Below are 16349 nucleotides of genomic sequence, written 5' to 3'. Positions count from 1 at the left end.
GTTTTGGAGGGCGGTGTTGTGATGGGTTGGATTTGCTTCTTTTTTGTCCTGGTTAGATTAGTGTAATAGAAGGAGTATTATTGCAGAGTGCAGATAAGCGGTGTTAGATAGAGATCTGAGACATGAGAAGAGATTGGCATGAGGGGTTGGTATTGAGAATATGCCTTTAGTCTTGTTTGGTTTGTGTAACTTGAAAATAACCAATCGCTTGGGATTCACCTGATATTAGCCTGATGATTTGATATGATATGATTCCAACTCAACCGTCAGTACACAACTTGTCTCACCAATATCTCTCAATGTCTTCCAATCCACAGCTCACTGCATAAACATTCAGATCTAGATTCCCTTTACTTTTTCTCATCTCCCCTCATAATCCACATATTACAAACACCACACAGCCAACCAGCAAATCAAACAACACATGAAAAGGTAGGTCTCACAACCCCTCACTTTACAACGCACGGCATAACATTCCCGAAGAGACATAGCTTCACTCCAGCACCTGCTATTTGCCGGACGGCCCGATGCCGATCATTTTTGGTGTTACACGGCATAAACGCCCGTCAGCAATGTCTAGCTTCGGCAGATTGAGCTCAACCAATTGTGTACGGGGTGGCCCCGCGCTGGTTGACCGGAACGGACCGCCTGCATTGGCGGTAAAGCTAGGAGATTTTGATAGAAAACGTAATCTAGATGAGGTGAGATGTCACTTTGTAGATCGAAACTTAAGTTTGACATCACTAAGAAAAGAAAAGCATAAGAAATTGGAGGAATGTGAAGTACAGGCTTGGTTATTGAAATGTCAGATCATCTTTGAGGCCGCTGCACACCCTCCTTTCCAAACTTGAAAGATCTCACATCAAGGTTTCACACGAAAATGACAGCCTGTGAGACAGTGTTCCTCAACAACCCCTCATTCCCAAAGCTTCATCCCAGTAGAGCTGTATTCTAGCTTATCACCTTCCGTCATTGTCTCAACTTGCATCCCGTTGGCAATACGAGACTTTGTATTGGACAGACTGTGTTATCAGCTCTTGTTCCACGACGCCACTTACAAATGAGGGTCCGCGATGTGGTTACCGCTCGTGAATGGCATGCTTGGTATAAAGAAGGGGAGTTTGAGATGTCGCTGAAGGAAGGAGGAATGGTTTTCTCTGCACACTCTCTCAACTTCTTTTTTCATCATGTCGTTCAACGAAAAGTTTCAGGCTGGTGAGTCCTACGGGGACTCTAAGGAAGATCCAGCAAGTCTTCTGAATAACCCTGAGAAACTCGTTGCGGACCTCATGAAGGACTTTGCTGGTGTTCGAAGCCAAGCTAGTCCTGCTCAACTCCTCGGTCTTGTCAAGGAACTTCTCCAAAAGGGTCAGCCTCTTGATGACAAGAAGGGGTCAGTCACGAACCTACATGATATTCCAGCGTATGGCTAACTGATGTAGAACTACTGAGCTCCTCATCGGTATTCTCACCGCTCTTCCTGCATCATCCAAAGCTCGTACAGCTCTTACAAACAAACTCATCGACACCCTCTGGGGAAATCTTCAACATCCGCCCCTGAGCTACGTCGGCGGCGACGTCAAGTACGATGTCGTCGACTCCGATAAACCAGCTCACAAACATAACTGCGAACTCTACGATACAATTGAGTTCAAAGTCCCCGGCACAGATGTTCTTCTTCGAGAGCAAGTGCCCCAGGCTCCAGATGGTCTTCATCAGTATCGCATGCCAGACGGTAGCTTTAACAACATTCTTGAGCCGAATCTAGGTAGGGCTGGTACACCGTACGCCAAGTCTGTCAAGTCGGAGAAGCGACTTCACGGTGTTAAGCCTGATCCTGGTTTGTTGTTTGATCTTCTCATGGCGAGAGATGAGACGACGTTTCAGGAGAATCCAGCGGGTATTTCGTCGATGCTGTTTTATCACGCTGCGATTATTATTCACGATATTTTTCGTACGAATCGTACGGATATGAACAAATCTGACACTTCGTCGTATCTTGATCTTGCGCCACTTTATGGTTCTTCGTTGAAGGATCAGCTTGAGATTCGTACCATGAAGGAAGGCAAGCTCAAGCCTGATACCTTTCATGAGAAGCGTCTTCTTGGTCAACCTGCGGGTGTCAACGTTATGCTTGTGCTGTATAGTCGTTTCCACAATTATGTGGCTGACATTCTGCTCAAGATCAATGAGAATGGGCGATTCTCAATGTCAGTGCCGCCTAGTGCTTCTGAGGAAGAGAAGGCGAAGGCTATTGCCAAGCAAGATCATGATCTCTTCAATGTAGCTCGTTTGATCACTGGTGGTTTGTACATCAACATCTGTCTGCACGATTATCTTCGTGCCATCACCAACACTCACCACTCCGCCAGTGACTGGACTCTCGATCCTCGTGTTGCCATTGACAAGCAATTCGATGGCGACGGTGTCCCTCGAGGTGTTGGCAACCAAGTCAGCGTTGAGTTCAATCTTCTCTACCGCTTCCACTCTTGCATCTCCAAGCGAGACGAGAAATGGATCAACAATTTCTTCCTCAAGCTCTTCCCCGGCCGCAAGGCTGAAGATCTTCAAGACGTCAGCTGGACGGAACTTGGGCAGGCTCTTCTCACATTTGAGCAGAACACTCCCAAGGATCCTAGCGTTCGCACCTTTGATGGTCTTGAGCGCCAAGCTGACGGCACGTTCAAGGATGAGGATCTTGTTCGTATTCTCAAAGAGGCTATGGAGGACCCTGCTGGCACGTTCGGTGCTCGTATGGTTCCCAAGGCCCTCAAGGTCGTTGAGGTTCTGGGTATTATCCAGGGCCGCAAGTGGCAGTGTGCTTCGCTGAATGAGTTCAGAGAGTTCTTTGGTCTTAAGCGCTATGATTCGTTCAGCGAGATCAACTCGAACCCTGATATTGCGAATATCCTGGAGAAGTTGTACACTGATCCTGATATGGTTGAGCTGTATCCTGGTCTTATGATCGAGGATATCAAGCCTCAGCGCAACCCTGGATCTGGTATCATGCCGACTTACTCTGTCGGTCGAGCTGTTCTGTCTGACGCTGTTACGCTCGTTCGTTCAGACAGGTTCAATACCATTGACTACACCGTGTCGAACCTCACTGCCTGGGGTTACAATGAGGTTCAGCAGGACTACAAGACTCTGGGTGGTTCAATGCTGTACAAGCTCATTCAGCGCGGTGTACCAAATTGGTTCCCCTTCAACTCTGTCGCAGTCATGCAACCCATGTACACAAAGAGCGCCAACGAGAAAATCGCGAAAGAGATTGGTACTTTTGACCAGTACACTCTCGACGACCCCAAGGCCCCTCCCAAGGTCGCTGTTCTCACCTCAGGAACTGCCATCAAGCAGATCCTCAGCAACACCAAGCAATACGTCGTTCCCTGGCTCAAGCCTCTCAACACTCTCTTCCCGGGGAAGAAGGACTTTGGCTGGTTCATGCTTGCGGGCGATCAGCCTCAGAACTACACCCATCGCGCTAACTTTGGCAAGGCCATGAGCAAGATTCCCAACATGCACAATGCCGTTCATGCGTTTATTGAGCGTGAGGGTACGAAGCTTATTAACAAGGAGACGTTCACTCTTAAGAAGGGTCTTGATCAGATCGACATCATTCGCGATGTCGCTATCCCTCTTAACGCGCAACTTCTCGCGGATCTCTTCTACTTTGATCTGCGAACCGAGGAGAATCCCGATGGTAAACTCGGTGTTGCAGAGTTGTACCGCAGTCTTCTCGACATTCGCGTCTGGGGCGTTAACAACAACGATCCAGCGCAAGCATGGAACCGTCGTCGTCGTGCTCAAGAGGGTGCGAAGAAGATGATTGAGACTACCAAGACAATTGTTGCGGAGGCTGATGCTGGACGCCCAAGAGGTATTGGACTGGTATCTGCCGTTGCTAACAGGATCGGCGCCAGATCGTACCTCAAGAAGGATTCACTGAGATCGTGTGGTCTTAAGCTTGTGGAGGAGTTGCTCGCGCAGGGGAATAATGTTGATCAAGTCACTGACAACCTTTGGCTTACTGCCTTTGGTGGTATTGGTGTCCCTGTCACTGCTGTAAGTTTGGTGAGAAGACTGAAGTTCGTGTGCTGATGATCTGTAGTTCTACGAGGTTCTGTCGTTCTTCCTTCGTCCCGAGAATGAGGCTATCTGGGCTGAGGTCCAGGCCATTGCTCAGAAGGGTGATGATGCGACCCTTCATGCCTACGTTGCTGAAGCTCAGCGCATGACGAGCTCTCAGCGCAACGTACGTGTTGCGACTATAGCTGGTGAAGTCCAAGGTCAATCTATCCAGCCTGGCACCGCCGTTGTTCTTATGCTCGTAAGTTACACCTCCACCTCACAAGTCTATCATATCTAACCATGAACAGGGCGAAGCTGGCCGTAACCCCAAGGAAGTTCCCGACGCGGGCAAGTTCAACCCCCAGCGCAAGAAAGAAGACGTCTCGGCCTTCAGCTACGGCCAACACGAATGCATCGCCAAAGACGTCGCCCTCGCTTTCGTCACAGGTCTCATCAAGCTCGTCGCGGACCTCAAGGAACTTCGCCCTGCACCTGGGCAAATGGGAACTGTCAAGACTATCCAGGTTGGCACTGAGAAGGCTTATCTCAATGATAGCTGGTCATACCTCGGCTTTGACGCGAGCAGTAGGTTTTTCACACCTTGTGTATGTGATGTAGGGCGCTAACGATGAGTAGCTTGGAAGGTTCACTTCAATGGTCATGGAAAGGGTAAGTTTGAGGGTGAGAGGGTTCCAACGAAGGCTACCCCGATTCAGGAGTATTATTACTTGCTTCAGAAGCGTAAGGATGAGATTTTGGGATACTAGGCTTTACCTCTTGTAGTCAGAACAGTAGGGAACAATGAAGGATCGTTATGATTCAGATCAAATAACTCAGCTACCTGTTACCCCTGAGTGACATGAAGAAGCCTGACAGTCACCCCCTAAATCACTGACTGTCCTCACCTTGTTATCATCCACTTAACAAAGATCATCACAACACCAAAGTATACTAGCACCCTCGTGCCATAGCCGTTGTAGAATCCCGCGACCTGTCCCAACAGGCGTGCTACCTCCTTAATTGGAATGATCAGGACTTCCTTACGTCTCGCTGCTTTTACAGGAGACTCAAGCTTGAGTGGTCTACCAACGAAACAGAGACCACAATAAGATCAGAACCTAGTTCGGCAACGCTATATGCTTGCTATCATCATCGCCTTGGGTGGAGCGGCCCAGATGCTACCCAAGAGACTAGGCTCCTCGCACCACAGCCGATGTCATGACACCCCCATTGAACGAGCGCACTGCCCCCTTTGCTGGAAGGGTCAGGGCTTGCGGGAGGGGCCCCTTTGGCTCCTCGATTTTCCTTGGGAGTTGAGGTTGTCGCCTGTTTACGAAGCCGTTTTCTTTGGTCTCGTTTGTGGCCTACAGTCGGATCAACCTGGCCCCAGATCCACCAGATCAAAATGGAGATCGAGCATTCGGGAGATGTACACCCAACAGCGGCCCTTCAACATCACCCCTCTGAGCTACCTCAAGAGAGCTCGCGGTACCACGCCCGTCAATATCACTGCTACTGCATCTTCCACTGTATCCCTCACCATATCCTACAGCCCAAGTACCGCCAGTACAGTTTAATAAAAATTAATACAAAGCTAAATCCAGCTATAAGTTTGACTATCAGTGTATTGACGGCCTGTAACATGCCTCTTACACCAAGAGTATGCTTTCTGGTCGGGCTTTGGATGCAATATACTCGCTATCTATGGTCAAAGCATGCTATATGTACTCAGAAGCATCTAAGCTACCTGATTCAACACTAAGCGCGCTCGCAAACGAATTTCACCAGCGTGTTACACTACCCTCGCACACTGACCGTGTAGCTTTATGCCATGGCGACGACACTACGGTCGTTAAACAAGCCAGCCAACTACTTCCTATCCCTCCCTCTAGAGACCAGTTTCTACTGGCGACTGGGGACCACGAAGGTGCTGACTTTCAGGAAGTCAGTACAGCAGCCAGTCTGTGTCAGTAGAGTAGTCTTCCACCTTGCGGAAGGAACGTCTGCATTGGAGATCGAGGTCTATACGCTGAAGAACGAACCGCGAACCTACATTGACGTTGAGAGCGGTTATGATGCAGCTATGAAATAACCACTGGCGGTTTTAGAGAAAGTCTAAGGCACCTGGAAGGGTAATTGAACAGCTTTGCAAGGGTAGAGACGACATGGAGGAAAGGATAACCATTCATGAAGCAGAACAGAGTGGAGTCGATAAGATACTCGGCGGTTGAGGTGGCAGCGATGAGACTTCATGGACCAGACCCAGGATGACGCCGTGAAGAAGTTGAAGGCGCGATAAAGCATACGGAAGTGGCAAGGTACGCCTTACACGTCAAAGCCAACATTGGCTGATAGCTCACTTGGGCAGCTAGAGATATGCCAACTTACAGGAGCCACAACGCAGGATCGCGCATCTTCATCTTGAGAAGTTTTAAACGACAAACATATACCCAGACCAGTGGAGGTGAGAAAGTTTAATACCTAGGCAATTTCGTATAAATCAGCAGGCTCTTTGGCTAGACAATGCCAAGTGTCTTAGGTCTTCTGTCACCCGAGGCCCCGGTAAGTCCATCCCCGTCAGACATGACAGCTATGATCTAAGACATCCTTGGCAGACTCTGATAGACGTTTAATCGTCAAACGAGATTTAGATTATCCAGTGTGTGCTAACTCAGAAGCGTATTGAAGAGATTTCTGAACAAGTCATCGCTTCTCCAGTTCGCGTACCTGACTGAGTCAGTCAACACTGAACAGAGACATTTTTACCAGTCAAATCAGATCATTCCAGCTGAATTGCCCTTGGATGACATCTCAAGTGGATAAAACAATTAATTAGACTCGTGTATACGAACGAGTCCCATCTTTTTGACACATCTTGATTAGCCTGAGTGGCCCCGTTATCGCAGTGCAACACTGCAAATTTGCCCAAGTTTGTCGATCTGTCTGTCCCATATTTTCCTGCTGTGGGCGAGATAGATTGAAACCCGGGGCGCATTCAGGGGATCCTTGTTCAGCTGATGAAACAGGTTCTGTGACCGGCAGCGTCGTTCCTTGTCTCGTCTCGTGTATTCTTCTTTTTATCGTGACATTTTATTTTATTTTATTTTATTTCTTTGTTTACTTTCCTTCAACATCATCATCAAAATGCACAGCTCTACAACACTTCTTCTACTCGCTGCCACAGTCAATGCCATTGGCATACGCAACAACTGTAAAGACGTACACATCTTTCTCGCAAAGGGAAACAATGAACCCTACCCAGGACGGCAGGGAAAACTTGCCGGTGCTATCTGCAGTGGCTTAAAGAGCTGCGACTATGAAGATATTCAGTTCCAGAATGCTCTTGAAGATCCATACTGCAATTCTGTCACAGAGGGCGTCAGGAATGGCATCAAGCAGATCACGGCGTACAACAAGAAATGTCCAGACTCTAAACTCGTCGTGAGCGGTTACTCACAGGGCGGACACGTCGTCGGCGACATCCTCGGCGGAGGAGGCGGTGTGTTCTTCCAGAACTGCGTGGAACCCGATATGGAGGGCCTGAATCCCAAGACAGCGCCGGGGAGCAAGATTGTTGCGGCGATGGTGTTTGGTGATACGCGGCATACGAAAGATCAGCCGTTCAACGTTCTCTCTGGTGCGGGAAAGAATGGATTGTTTCCTAGACCAGCGGGCATGTTGCAGAATCTGGCGAGTTACGGGGATGTTTTTAGGAATTATTGTGTTGAGACGGATCCGATTTGTGCGCAGGGAGACGAGGTTGAGACGCATCTTAATTACTTTGATGTTTTTACTGATGATGTTGCCGAGTGGGTGAAGGAGAGGATTGGGGAGGACTCAACTACGACAGCTGCGACAAAGACGAGTACAAAGGCAAAGAGCACGACGAAGGAGACGAGTACAAAGGATGCGGAGACTGAGTCAACTACTGAAGCTGCTTCGACGACAAAGCATGCTTCAACAAAGGATGCCTCAACAAAGGACGCTTCTACTACCGCTGCTGCGTCCACCACAGCTGATTCAAGCGCTGCTACAGACCCAAGTTCTACAGAAGGTCGAGCTACAGCAGGCGAGGCTTCATCAGAAGCCGCTGCGCCATCATCGACAGACAACGCAGCCACGTCGAAGGGTGCATCTCTAATGGGGATGATAATTGGCGTCGCTGCTCTTTTGGCAATCTAATACCGACATGCATTTAAAGCGATAGACATTTGCAATTGGGTATAGAATACAATTAATGATAATTATCAATTATAATAAATCTCTAATTACTATCTACTTATATTGTTGTCAAGGTGTATGCACGTCGGAAGTCAATTGAACTTCAAGTCGTCATGTATAATATAACCAATCACCTCCGAAAGCGGACCCCATCACCGCTCTTCACCTCAACATCATCATTACAATGGCTCCTACGATTGTCCTCATCCGCCACGCTCAGGCTCTTCACAACGTAGCTCATAAGTCTCCCTTCACACAATCTTGACTTGTTACAACTAACAATGTATACAAGAATGGTCACTGCCGGATCCTCCGCTCACGGAGAAGGGTGAAGAGCAATGCGCTCATCTGAGAGAGAACTTGATCTCTACGTTCTCTGATAAGATTGGCAATGTGGATGATGTAGCTATTGTTGTTAGCCCTATGCGGCGTACGCTGCAGACTGCTATGCTTTCGTTGGATTGGCTTGTTGATCGGGGTGTTAAGATTGAGGGCAATGCAGATTGGCAAGGTAAACCCCCGTCCCCCCTCCCATCACGACCTCACTTACACTCTTTAGAAAACTCTTCAAAGCCTTGTGATACTGGAAGTCCCATCTCCTCCGTCTCGCCATCCTTCCCAAAAGTAAACTTCTCCCCCGTCGATCCTCTCTGGCCAGACAAGACATCTCCAGCTGCAGAGCGATACTGGTACACCAAGAAATCCATCCTTGCTCGTGGTCAGCGTGCACTAGAGGATCTGAAGAAAAGGCCTGAGAAACTCATCTTTGTGGTGTCGCACTCTGGGTTTTTGAGATTGGGGGTCGTGGGTTATTGGTTCTTTAATAGTGATTATCGTGTTTTTGACTTTGATGGGGAGGGGGTTAAACAGCAGGAGGGGACGATGGCGGGAGGCTTGGGATTGTCGATTACGGAGCCCGTTGCGCTGGGGCTGGATTTGCCGGAGGAGGATCCTGATCAGGATGTTGATGCTAAGGAGTAGATGTGATGTGCCATTGATAGACTCACATCACGAGATAAAGGCTATCACATAGATTCAGACACATGAACTTAACATCATAGAACGTTCTTCTTCTTTTATCTATCATCCAGTCATGATATTACACTATGGTACACATCCAACACTCTCATCTTGACATGAAGCTCTGGAAAGCTGACTGGTCAATAATGACATTACCCACAGCCCGTAACCTCTTTCTACCCTCCTTTTGCTTCTCCAGTAGCTTTCTTCTTCTCGATACATCAGCAGCATGTAACTTGGCAAGCACATCCTTGCGGAAGGGCTTGATGGTTTCTCGCGCTACGATGCGATTACCTGCTGTGGCTTGGATGACGACCTCTAAGAACGAGTGTTAGTACATGGAAAACGGGGTTTGAAGGGTGAGCTTGGGAAGGGGGTGACGTACCGAAATGCTGACGATCAACATGCTCCTTGAACTTGGTAACCCACTGTCTTCCAAGCCTATCAACCTGCGATGAATGAACTACCTTGCAGATCGCATCAACAGGCTGTCTATTCACCAACAGCTGCAACTTGACAAGATTACTCTCCCGCCAACCTGCATCTTCATAATCTAGCGTCGCATATCCCTTGCTACAAACACATCAGCACGGCTTCAAAGAAACAAGGGGGGAACATACGTTACGCTCTTGAGCTTTCCAAATAAGTCGTCGACTAATTGAGCCGTTGGAATCTCATATTGTAGAATGACCTGCGTTGTATGGAAGAACTCTAAACTCTTCTGCTCTCCGCGGTTGGCTTCGCAGAGTTCAATCACACGACCGAGATATTCCTCTGGCATTGTGATGGTTGCAGTGACGTATCTAGCAAGGTTAGCTATACTCAAACACCACAGATATCGAAAACTTACGGCTCGAATAGCTGTGACTGCTTGACCTTGGGATTACTCGTCTCCGGAAAAAGCGCCGGATTCGACACGATCTCCTCCGATCCATCAGGCCAGATAATCTTCGACGGCACAGTCGGTTCTGTCAGAATAACACTCCGTCCATGTTCCTGCCTCAAACGATCTTGGAACACGGAACAGTGTAGACTTCCTAGGAAACCTAATCGCCAGCCTGCACCGAGCGCTTCAGAGTGATCCTTTTGCAGAGTGACGCTTCGATCATTGAGGACGAGTTGGCCGATACTATCTGCCAAACGACTGTAGTCGCTTTGATCCGTTGGGAAAGCTGCCACGAAGACCATGGGTTTGGGCTCTTCGAAGCCTGGGTAGGGTTCGACTTTTTCTTCGGAGCCGACGAAGGTGAATGTATCGCCTAGCTTGGCGTCTTGAATCTTCTTCATACCGGGGTTGAAGTACACATAACCAACTTGGCCAGCGCTGAGGGTCGCTTGGGGTATAGCATGCGGGTACTGAATGCCAACTTGTCCAACAGTGTACTTCATCCCCGTCCCCAAAGAAACAACGTTATCACCCGCTTTGATCGTTCCATCAAATAACCTCACCAAAAGCACAACGCCGCGGAAGTTATCATACCATGAATCCACCAACATCATCTTCAATGGCTTCTTCTCATCACCAACAGGATGAGGAATCCTCTCTATAACAGCGGGCAAAACATCCGGTACACCCTTTCCCGTCTTCGCACTCAGCATAATAGCGTCTTTGGGATCTAGTTCAAAACTATCCTTCATCTGCTGCAATACCCGGGGAACGTCTGCGGCTGGCATGTCGATCTTGTTGACGACTGGAACAAGTGCCAGATCCTGCGCAAACGCAAGATGGAAGTTCGATACAGTTTGTGCCTGAATACCCTGCGATGCATCGACGAGAAGCAAAGCTCCACCACAACTAGCATACGATCTTGTAACTTCAGCCCTAAAGTCCACATGGCCGGGTGTATCGACAAGATGAAGCAGGTAATCTTGCCCCTTGTGCTTGTGAATCATGGTACACGTCTGCGCCTTGACGGTAATACCACGTTCCCGCTCAACATCGAGTTTATCCAGAATCTGCTTGTTCGCATCGCTAGCAGATATCGTACCAGTGTACTCCAGCAAGCGATCGCTCAGCGTACTCTTTCCATGGTCGATGTGCGCTACAATACAAAAGTTGCGATATCGTTCGATGGGGATGGCGGCGATTCGGGCTTCGAGTTCAGCGGGTGTAGATTTCGTAGCGTATCGGCGGAGATTTGTATATATCCTAGGTGTGAAGGGAGTGGTGAAGCGGGCTTGTGAGAGGCATTGCCGACTCCAGGCACGGCCAGCACTCCAAGCCAGGCTCATCTAGACTTTTCTAGGGCGCATTTGGCCAAGGATTCGGTAGGCGGTGTTCAGGCCAATTCAATGGCTGAGGGGAGAGGTGAGTGGTTGAGTGGTTGAGGCGCAATTCGAGATTGAAGATTTCCCCATGATGCACGAAATCCTTCTGGCGTGGTGGAGGTACGTACCCTTACCATTGTCCGTATTTCCGTGATATTACCGGATAGCATCTGGAGATGTTTGGCTTCGAGAACCGAATTGAACACTCATTCATAATTGTTACTTCGAAGGTACTAGATATTTAGCAGAGAAATCATAACTTAAGTGGAGGTAAGGCTCATGAACCATGAGATAGCCTGCGTATTTAAACACAATCAAGAGTGCAACAAGACACCAAGCTTGATCCTAACACGCATCAATAATTGTATGGCTGTTCCTGTCAATACAAACTTCCAGAGGAACCTATCACAATGCTATTCATCCAATCTCATTCATAAAACTAAACTTCAACAGTGAAACATATAGATCGCTTGGGTATCGAGCCTTTTCCCGTCACGCGGGATACATCTAAGTACTTGGCCAAGAAGAAAACCGAATGCATCACGCCTTGCCCATGCATTATAACGACCCATTCATTCCATCCCATCCCATTCCAATTCCAAAGCCCAAGTTCGTTCCGTCTCCATCATTCCGGAGTTCAATCCATCTGCGTCGTTCAAGAACCAATCCTTCTCCTTCGTTGCCAGTCCAATCCATCTCACACCCGAATCATGTAAGAACCCATTCACTACCACGCTTGAGATACTTGTCTAGCAACAATCCCAAGTCCGAAAGTACAAATCGACACACGTAGAACCCAAAGAACTCCGCTGCATGTCGGGTGCATAGCTCAAGACCAACTTGTGTCTTGTCGGCGTGTCGCAATCCAGGATCTTCGACCTGTCTGGCTATTTGGTCTGTGTCATGGGTTAGTGGCACGAAAGCTTCTCTCAAGTAAGCAAGCTTACCAATGGCTTGAGCTGCATCAAACAAGCGTGCCAATGAGCTCATGTACATTGCGTTTGGACCTGTGAATTGGACTTGTGCCAGATCTCGCTTGGGAGGACGGTTCGTCGGAGTTGGTGTCATTGGCAGACTGGCTATGGTGGGTATATCTTTGGACGTATCCGCTGTCACACGGCTCATATAAGAGCCACCTAGCCCAACTGCGGAGTTCTTCGAACGAAGACGTCGCCATGAGAAGGAGGATTTCCCGGAAACACTTGCTGATCGTGGTACGCCTGCAGCAGTATCGCCATCGCCGGTGGATGCGTCCTTGAACAGTGCTCCAGACCCATGAACGCCAACTTCGTTACCAAGCTTGCGAGTCAATGCTGTTTGGACTTGTTCGAGAATACCCTCCAAGGATTGCATCTCTTCCAAGACTGCATCGGCATCATAAGTGTCCACTCTTGCGATCTTGAGCAGAGCAGCTGTGAGGAAATCGCAGTTGGCCACCTTGTCCTCAATGTTCTTGAGTTTCACTCCCTTCACCCTCCAAACGTCTCTAGAAACAAAGAGCTTGCTGCTGATGTAGCCTCCCCTTGGGTGAGCCAGGGTCTGGTAAAGACATCGCATCAGCCAAAAAGGTCGAAGCATAAAGTCAGTAGGGCAGGGCTCAAGAGGAGCTGGAGGGTCAGAGATGAGCGGATTAGGCGAGCCAGGGCTTGTCGGGGAGTAGAAGTGATCGTCAAACAAAGAGAGTCCAGCCGCATTTGTTTCCGATCGCTCGCGGAAGCTCGTGGCGAGAGGAGTAGGCAGGGCTGGGACTGATGGGGCATTGAGAGATCCAAAGGGGTTGCTTCCTGGGGTTCCAGGAGACAAATCTGAACCTTCTTCCAGATGTGTTAGAGACATATTGCGGCTCTTCATACTTCGAAGACTCGAGGACGAAAAGTTCTTCCTTAGTTTTCGTGTATTAGGAGAGCCGGTGATATCGTCATCACCCTTCTCTGAACCCAACTGGCCAAAAGGTGATGGTGTAGGTCGAGATCCTGTCATATCTGTCGGACTGGCTTCGAACAACGGTGGCGAAGGCTGTCTATGGTTCGCACTCGCAGCCTTCGTATCCGTCTCGACTTGGGCGTCAATGTTCTGACTGCTCAGAGGAGCAGACTTGGCCTGATTGGCGTCGGCATAATTCTGTAGAGGAAGAGCGAGTTTCGAGGTTTCAATCTTGAGTTGTTTCGGGTTCTGTCCGGAGAGTCGTCTATTTCGTACACTTTGGGCCGATGATCCAGGTCGTTGAGGTAGTTCAGGTAAAGACTGTGTCGGAGGAGGAGCAGCCGGGCCATGTGTAAGATTCGTAAAAGGTGGAGGCAGTTCTGTAACAGTAGAGAGTGAAGTAGCTCCTGTTGGAGGATTTGATCCTTGCGAGCTGTGCCAGGTACGTGAAGTCACGCCGCTAGAGTCAGACTCTCGAGGTGGTGGTGGGCGATGTCTGTATGATTCTAGTCCATAGTCTCGAGCAATCTCATCCAAAATCCTCTCTTCTTCGTCGGATGAATTATCATTATAAAAGTCGTTAGGAGTGCCTTGATACTCATAAGACTGGTATTGCTGTTGGGATCGGTTATCCCTCTCCATCTCATAAACTTCTTGCTCGGTCTCTCTGACTTTTTGGCGAGCAAGTTCAACCTTGCGCATAGCGTTGGCTACTGCTTCCTCGCCAGCGTCCATTGACACCATTCGTCTATGGTCCATTGGACTCATTGGCTCATACCCATCATCATAGGCGGCCTCAATAGCTGCGTCCAATGCGGTATCGAATTCAGCCTCGGTTTCTCCACTAACGCCCCGAATGTGCTTCCTTCTGAAACCAAGCGATGAAGTGCGCGAATGAACAGATGATGCAGTCGAGCCTCCTGATTCGTCAATGGGATCCAACCAAGAGTTCATGCCGTCTTCCCGGAAATGAGTTTGTGGCACGTTATGCTCAGGCGCATGGTCATTCTGTTGGTCATGGCTCATAGAGAAATCGGATCGCACGGGCTCGTCCATGTCATTGACTTCTTTTGCTGGAGATAGTGGACGTCTGGGGGAGAGCGGAGCTGGCATGTAAGAGTCCGCAGGTCGTTGTGGGAGGAAATGCTCTGGAGTTCGAAGTCGAATTGGTGATCGTGAGAAAGATGACTGAAGAAGTCCAGGTTCAGGTGTGAGAGTTGTGACGATTGGTTTTGGCTTATTTTGAGCGCTGCGTCTCTTATAGCCTGAGTTATCATCTCGTGGCGGTGAGTTGACCATTCGAGGTTGAGGGCTGCGACTGTCCATTCTCGCAGTTGTTGCGGTGTCAAAGACGGCGGTATCATTAGGTTCATCATCATCATCATCCAATCGTAATACAGACTCTGACTCGGAATGCTGTGCTAAACTCTCAGGGCGGGCGGGCAACGCCTTGGTCTCCTCTTCTTGCCAAGGTGCCATTTGATCTAGCTCATCAATTCGACTCGTATAAGTTCGTCGCTATGCAAGTTAGTATGAGCTGTCGATAATTGGACATGTTCTTACAATTGCTTCCAGCTTGCGTTTATCTTCATCAGCAGTTGTCTTTTGTAGTACTTGCTGCAGGAGGTCGCAAGCCTCCGCATAAGCTTCTCGTGCGCCCTTGAAGTTCTGTGCATTATCCAACTGGACCGCTGTATTCGCCTTCTGCAAGGCACGATGTAACATGGCCTTCTGAGATGGCGGTTTGGCGCGCCCCTTATCATTGCTTCCCTTTCCAGATCGACTCCTGGAGTGCCCCCTTCGAGGCGGGTAAGCCTCTTGGTCCTGATCGTACTGCATATTAGGTCTATATGCAGCCATTGAACGTGCGCTGCCCGGGGTTGAAGTAACGGATCGCGCTGGAGAGTCTGAATTGTCGGATTGCTTCAGGGACTGTCCCTCCTGGCGGGCGACTGTTGATCGCCCAGGCTCACTCGAACCAGAGCCAGGGCCAGCCCCTTCGGATTTAACGTTGAGTAAGTCGCTAAGCGCAGCGGGCGCCTCCAAGGGCGATAATGTTACGATTAGCGGCAGGGATTGCGGTAACTGGCTTCGCTCTTCTGAAGGCCTAAATACAAAGGTGTCGGGGTTTGAGACTGATGTACTTGGCCGGTGATTCTTTTGGAGTTTCCGAGGGGATGGTTTGGAAGGCGGTGGAGAGTTGTCAATGAAAGTGGTCGCATCGATACTGGGGCTTTTACCGAGTCGCGAATTGTTATGGTTGGCGCGGGGGGGTAGCGCCGAAACACGACTGAAATTCGTGGACACAGTCGAAGAAGAAAGACGATTCAATAACCATGAGCTCTCGGCGGCGTTGTGGGGGATTCCGTTCCCGTTTCCGTTGTTGCCAGGCCCAGGAGGAGCGGGCGATAAGCGATCCGATCTCTGGAAAGTTACAGCTCTCGGCGAAGGTTCGATATGGGGCGGAGGGAGAAGTGAGGAAGTTCGTGGTAGACGGGGACCCGGGGGCTTGTGATGAGGATGGGCGTTTAGCGAGGGAGAGGCCGAGGGCGAAAGCGCAGATCTCAACGGGTCGCGATGAGGATAATGTGATCTACCAGTCGCTGGTCTAGAGTCGGTCGATACGGAAGCGGAGGACGCATAGGCAGGTAAAGCCCAAGGCGGCGGAACGGTAGTGGTTGCGGAGGCGGCAGAGGAGGGAGACGCGCTCAGATGTTGGTGGTGGTGGTGATTGTGATTGTGAAATTGAGGAGAAGACGAGACCTGACCGTCGTGCATCCTCTTTGAAAATGAATCGATTTTCTAAAAAAGCCAAGCCAAGACAAATCCGATCCTATCCAGTCCAG

General features: G+C 49.3%; 4 protein-coding genes across 4 annotated transcripts; 3 read left to right on the top strand and 1 right to left on the bottom strand.

Annotated features, from left to right (window-relative positions):
- Positions 1–1187: 1187 nt before the first annotated feature.
- BKA55DRAFT_516018 (heme peroxidase) lies at positions 1188–4838 on the top strand (the record flags this gene model as incomplete). The annotated part of the gene is made up of 5 exons (XM_046188056.1): positions 1188–1393; positions 1443–4065; positions 4112–4330; positions 4380–4656; positions 4708–4838. 5 exons carry the CDS (start codon positions 1188–1190, stop codon positions 4836–4838), a joined length of 3456 nt encoding a protein of 1151 aa, XP_046047621.1.
- A 2377-nt stretch (positions 4839–7215) lies between these two features.
- Positions 7216–8253, top strand: BKA55DRAFT_665030 (Alpha/Beta hydrolase protein; the record flags this gene model as incomplete). Its single annotated transcript, XM_046197732.1, has 1 exon — positions 7216–8253. The coding sequence occupies one exon, from the start codon at positions 7216–7218 to the stop codon at positions 8251–8253; it is 1038 nt and encodes a 345-aa protein (XP_046047620.1).
- A 204-nt stretch (positions 8254–8457) lies between these two features.
- BKA55DRAFT_665029 (histidine phosphatase superfamily) lies at positions 8458–9354 on the top strand. Its single transcript, XM_046197731.1, has 3 exons — positions 8458–8531; positions 8582–8803; positions 8852–9354. The coding sequence occupies exons 1-3, from the start codon at positions 8477–8479 to the stop codon at positions 9271–9273; spliced, it is 699 nt and encodes a 232-aa protein (XP_046047619.1). The 5' UTR covers positions 8458–8476; the 3' UTR covers positions 9274–9354.
- BKA55DRAFT_595523 (uncharacterized protein) lies at positions 9249–16281 on the bottom strand (the record flags this gene model as incomplete). Its single annotated transcript, XM_046195819.1, has 9 exons — positions 9249–9314; positions 9347–9365; positions 9450–9630; positions 9698–9885; positions 9933–10115; positions 10163–11544; positions 12370–12476; positions 12528–15021; positions 15067–16281. 9 exons carry the CDS (start codon positions 16279–16281, stop codon positions 9249–9251), a joined length of 5835 nt encoding a protein of 1944 aa, XP_046047618.1.
- Positions 16282–16349: the final 68 nt, after the last annotated feature.

The sequence above is a fragment of the Fusarium redolens genome (genome assembly GCF_020744475.1).
Source record: "Fusarium redolens strain MPI-CAGE-AT-0023 chromosome Unknown BKA55scaffold_11, whole genome shotgun sequence".
In the NCBI taxonomy this organism is placed as follows: Eukaryota; Fungi; Ascomycota; class Sordariomycetes; order Hypocreales; family Nectriaceae; genus Fusarium; species Fusarium redolens.
Note: the sequence above shows the minus strand (reverse complement) of the source record. Positions and strands in the feature narration are given on the sequence as shown.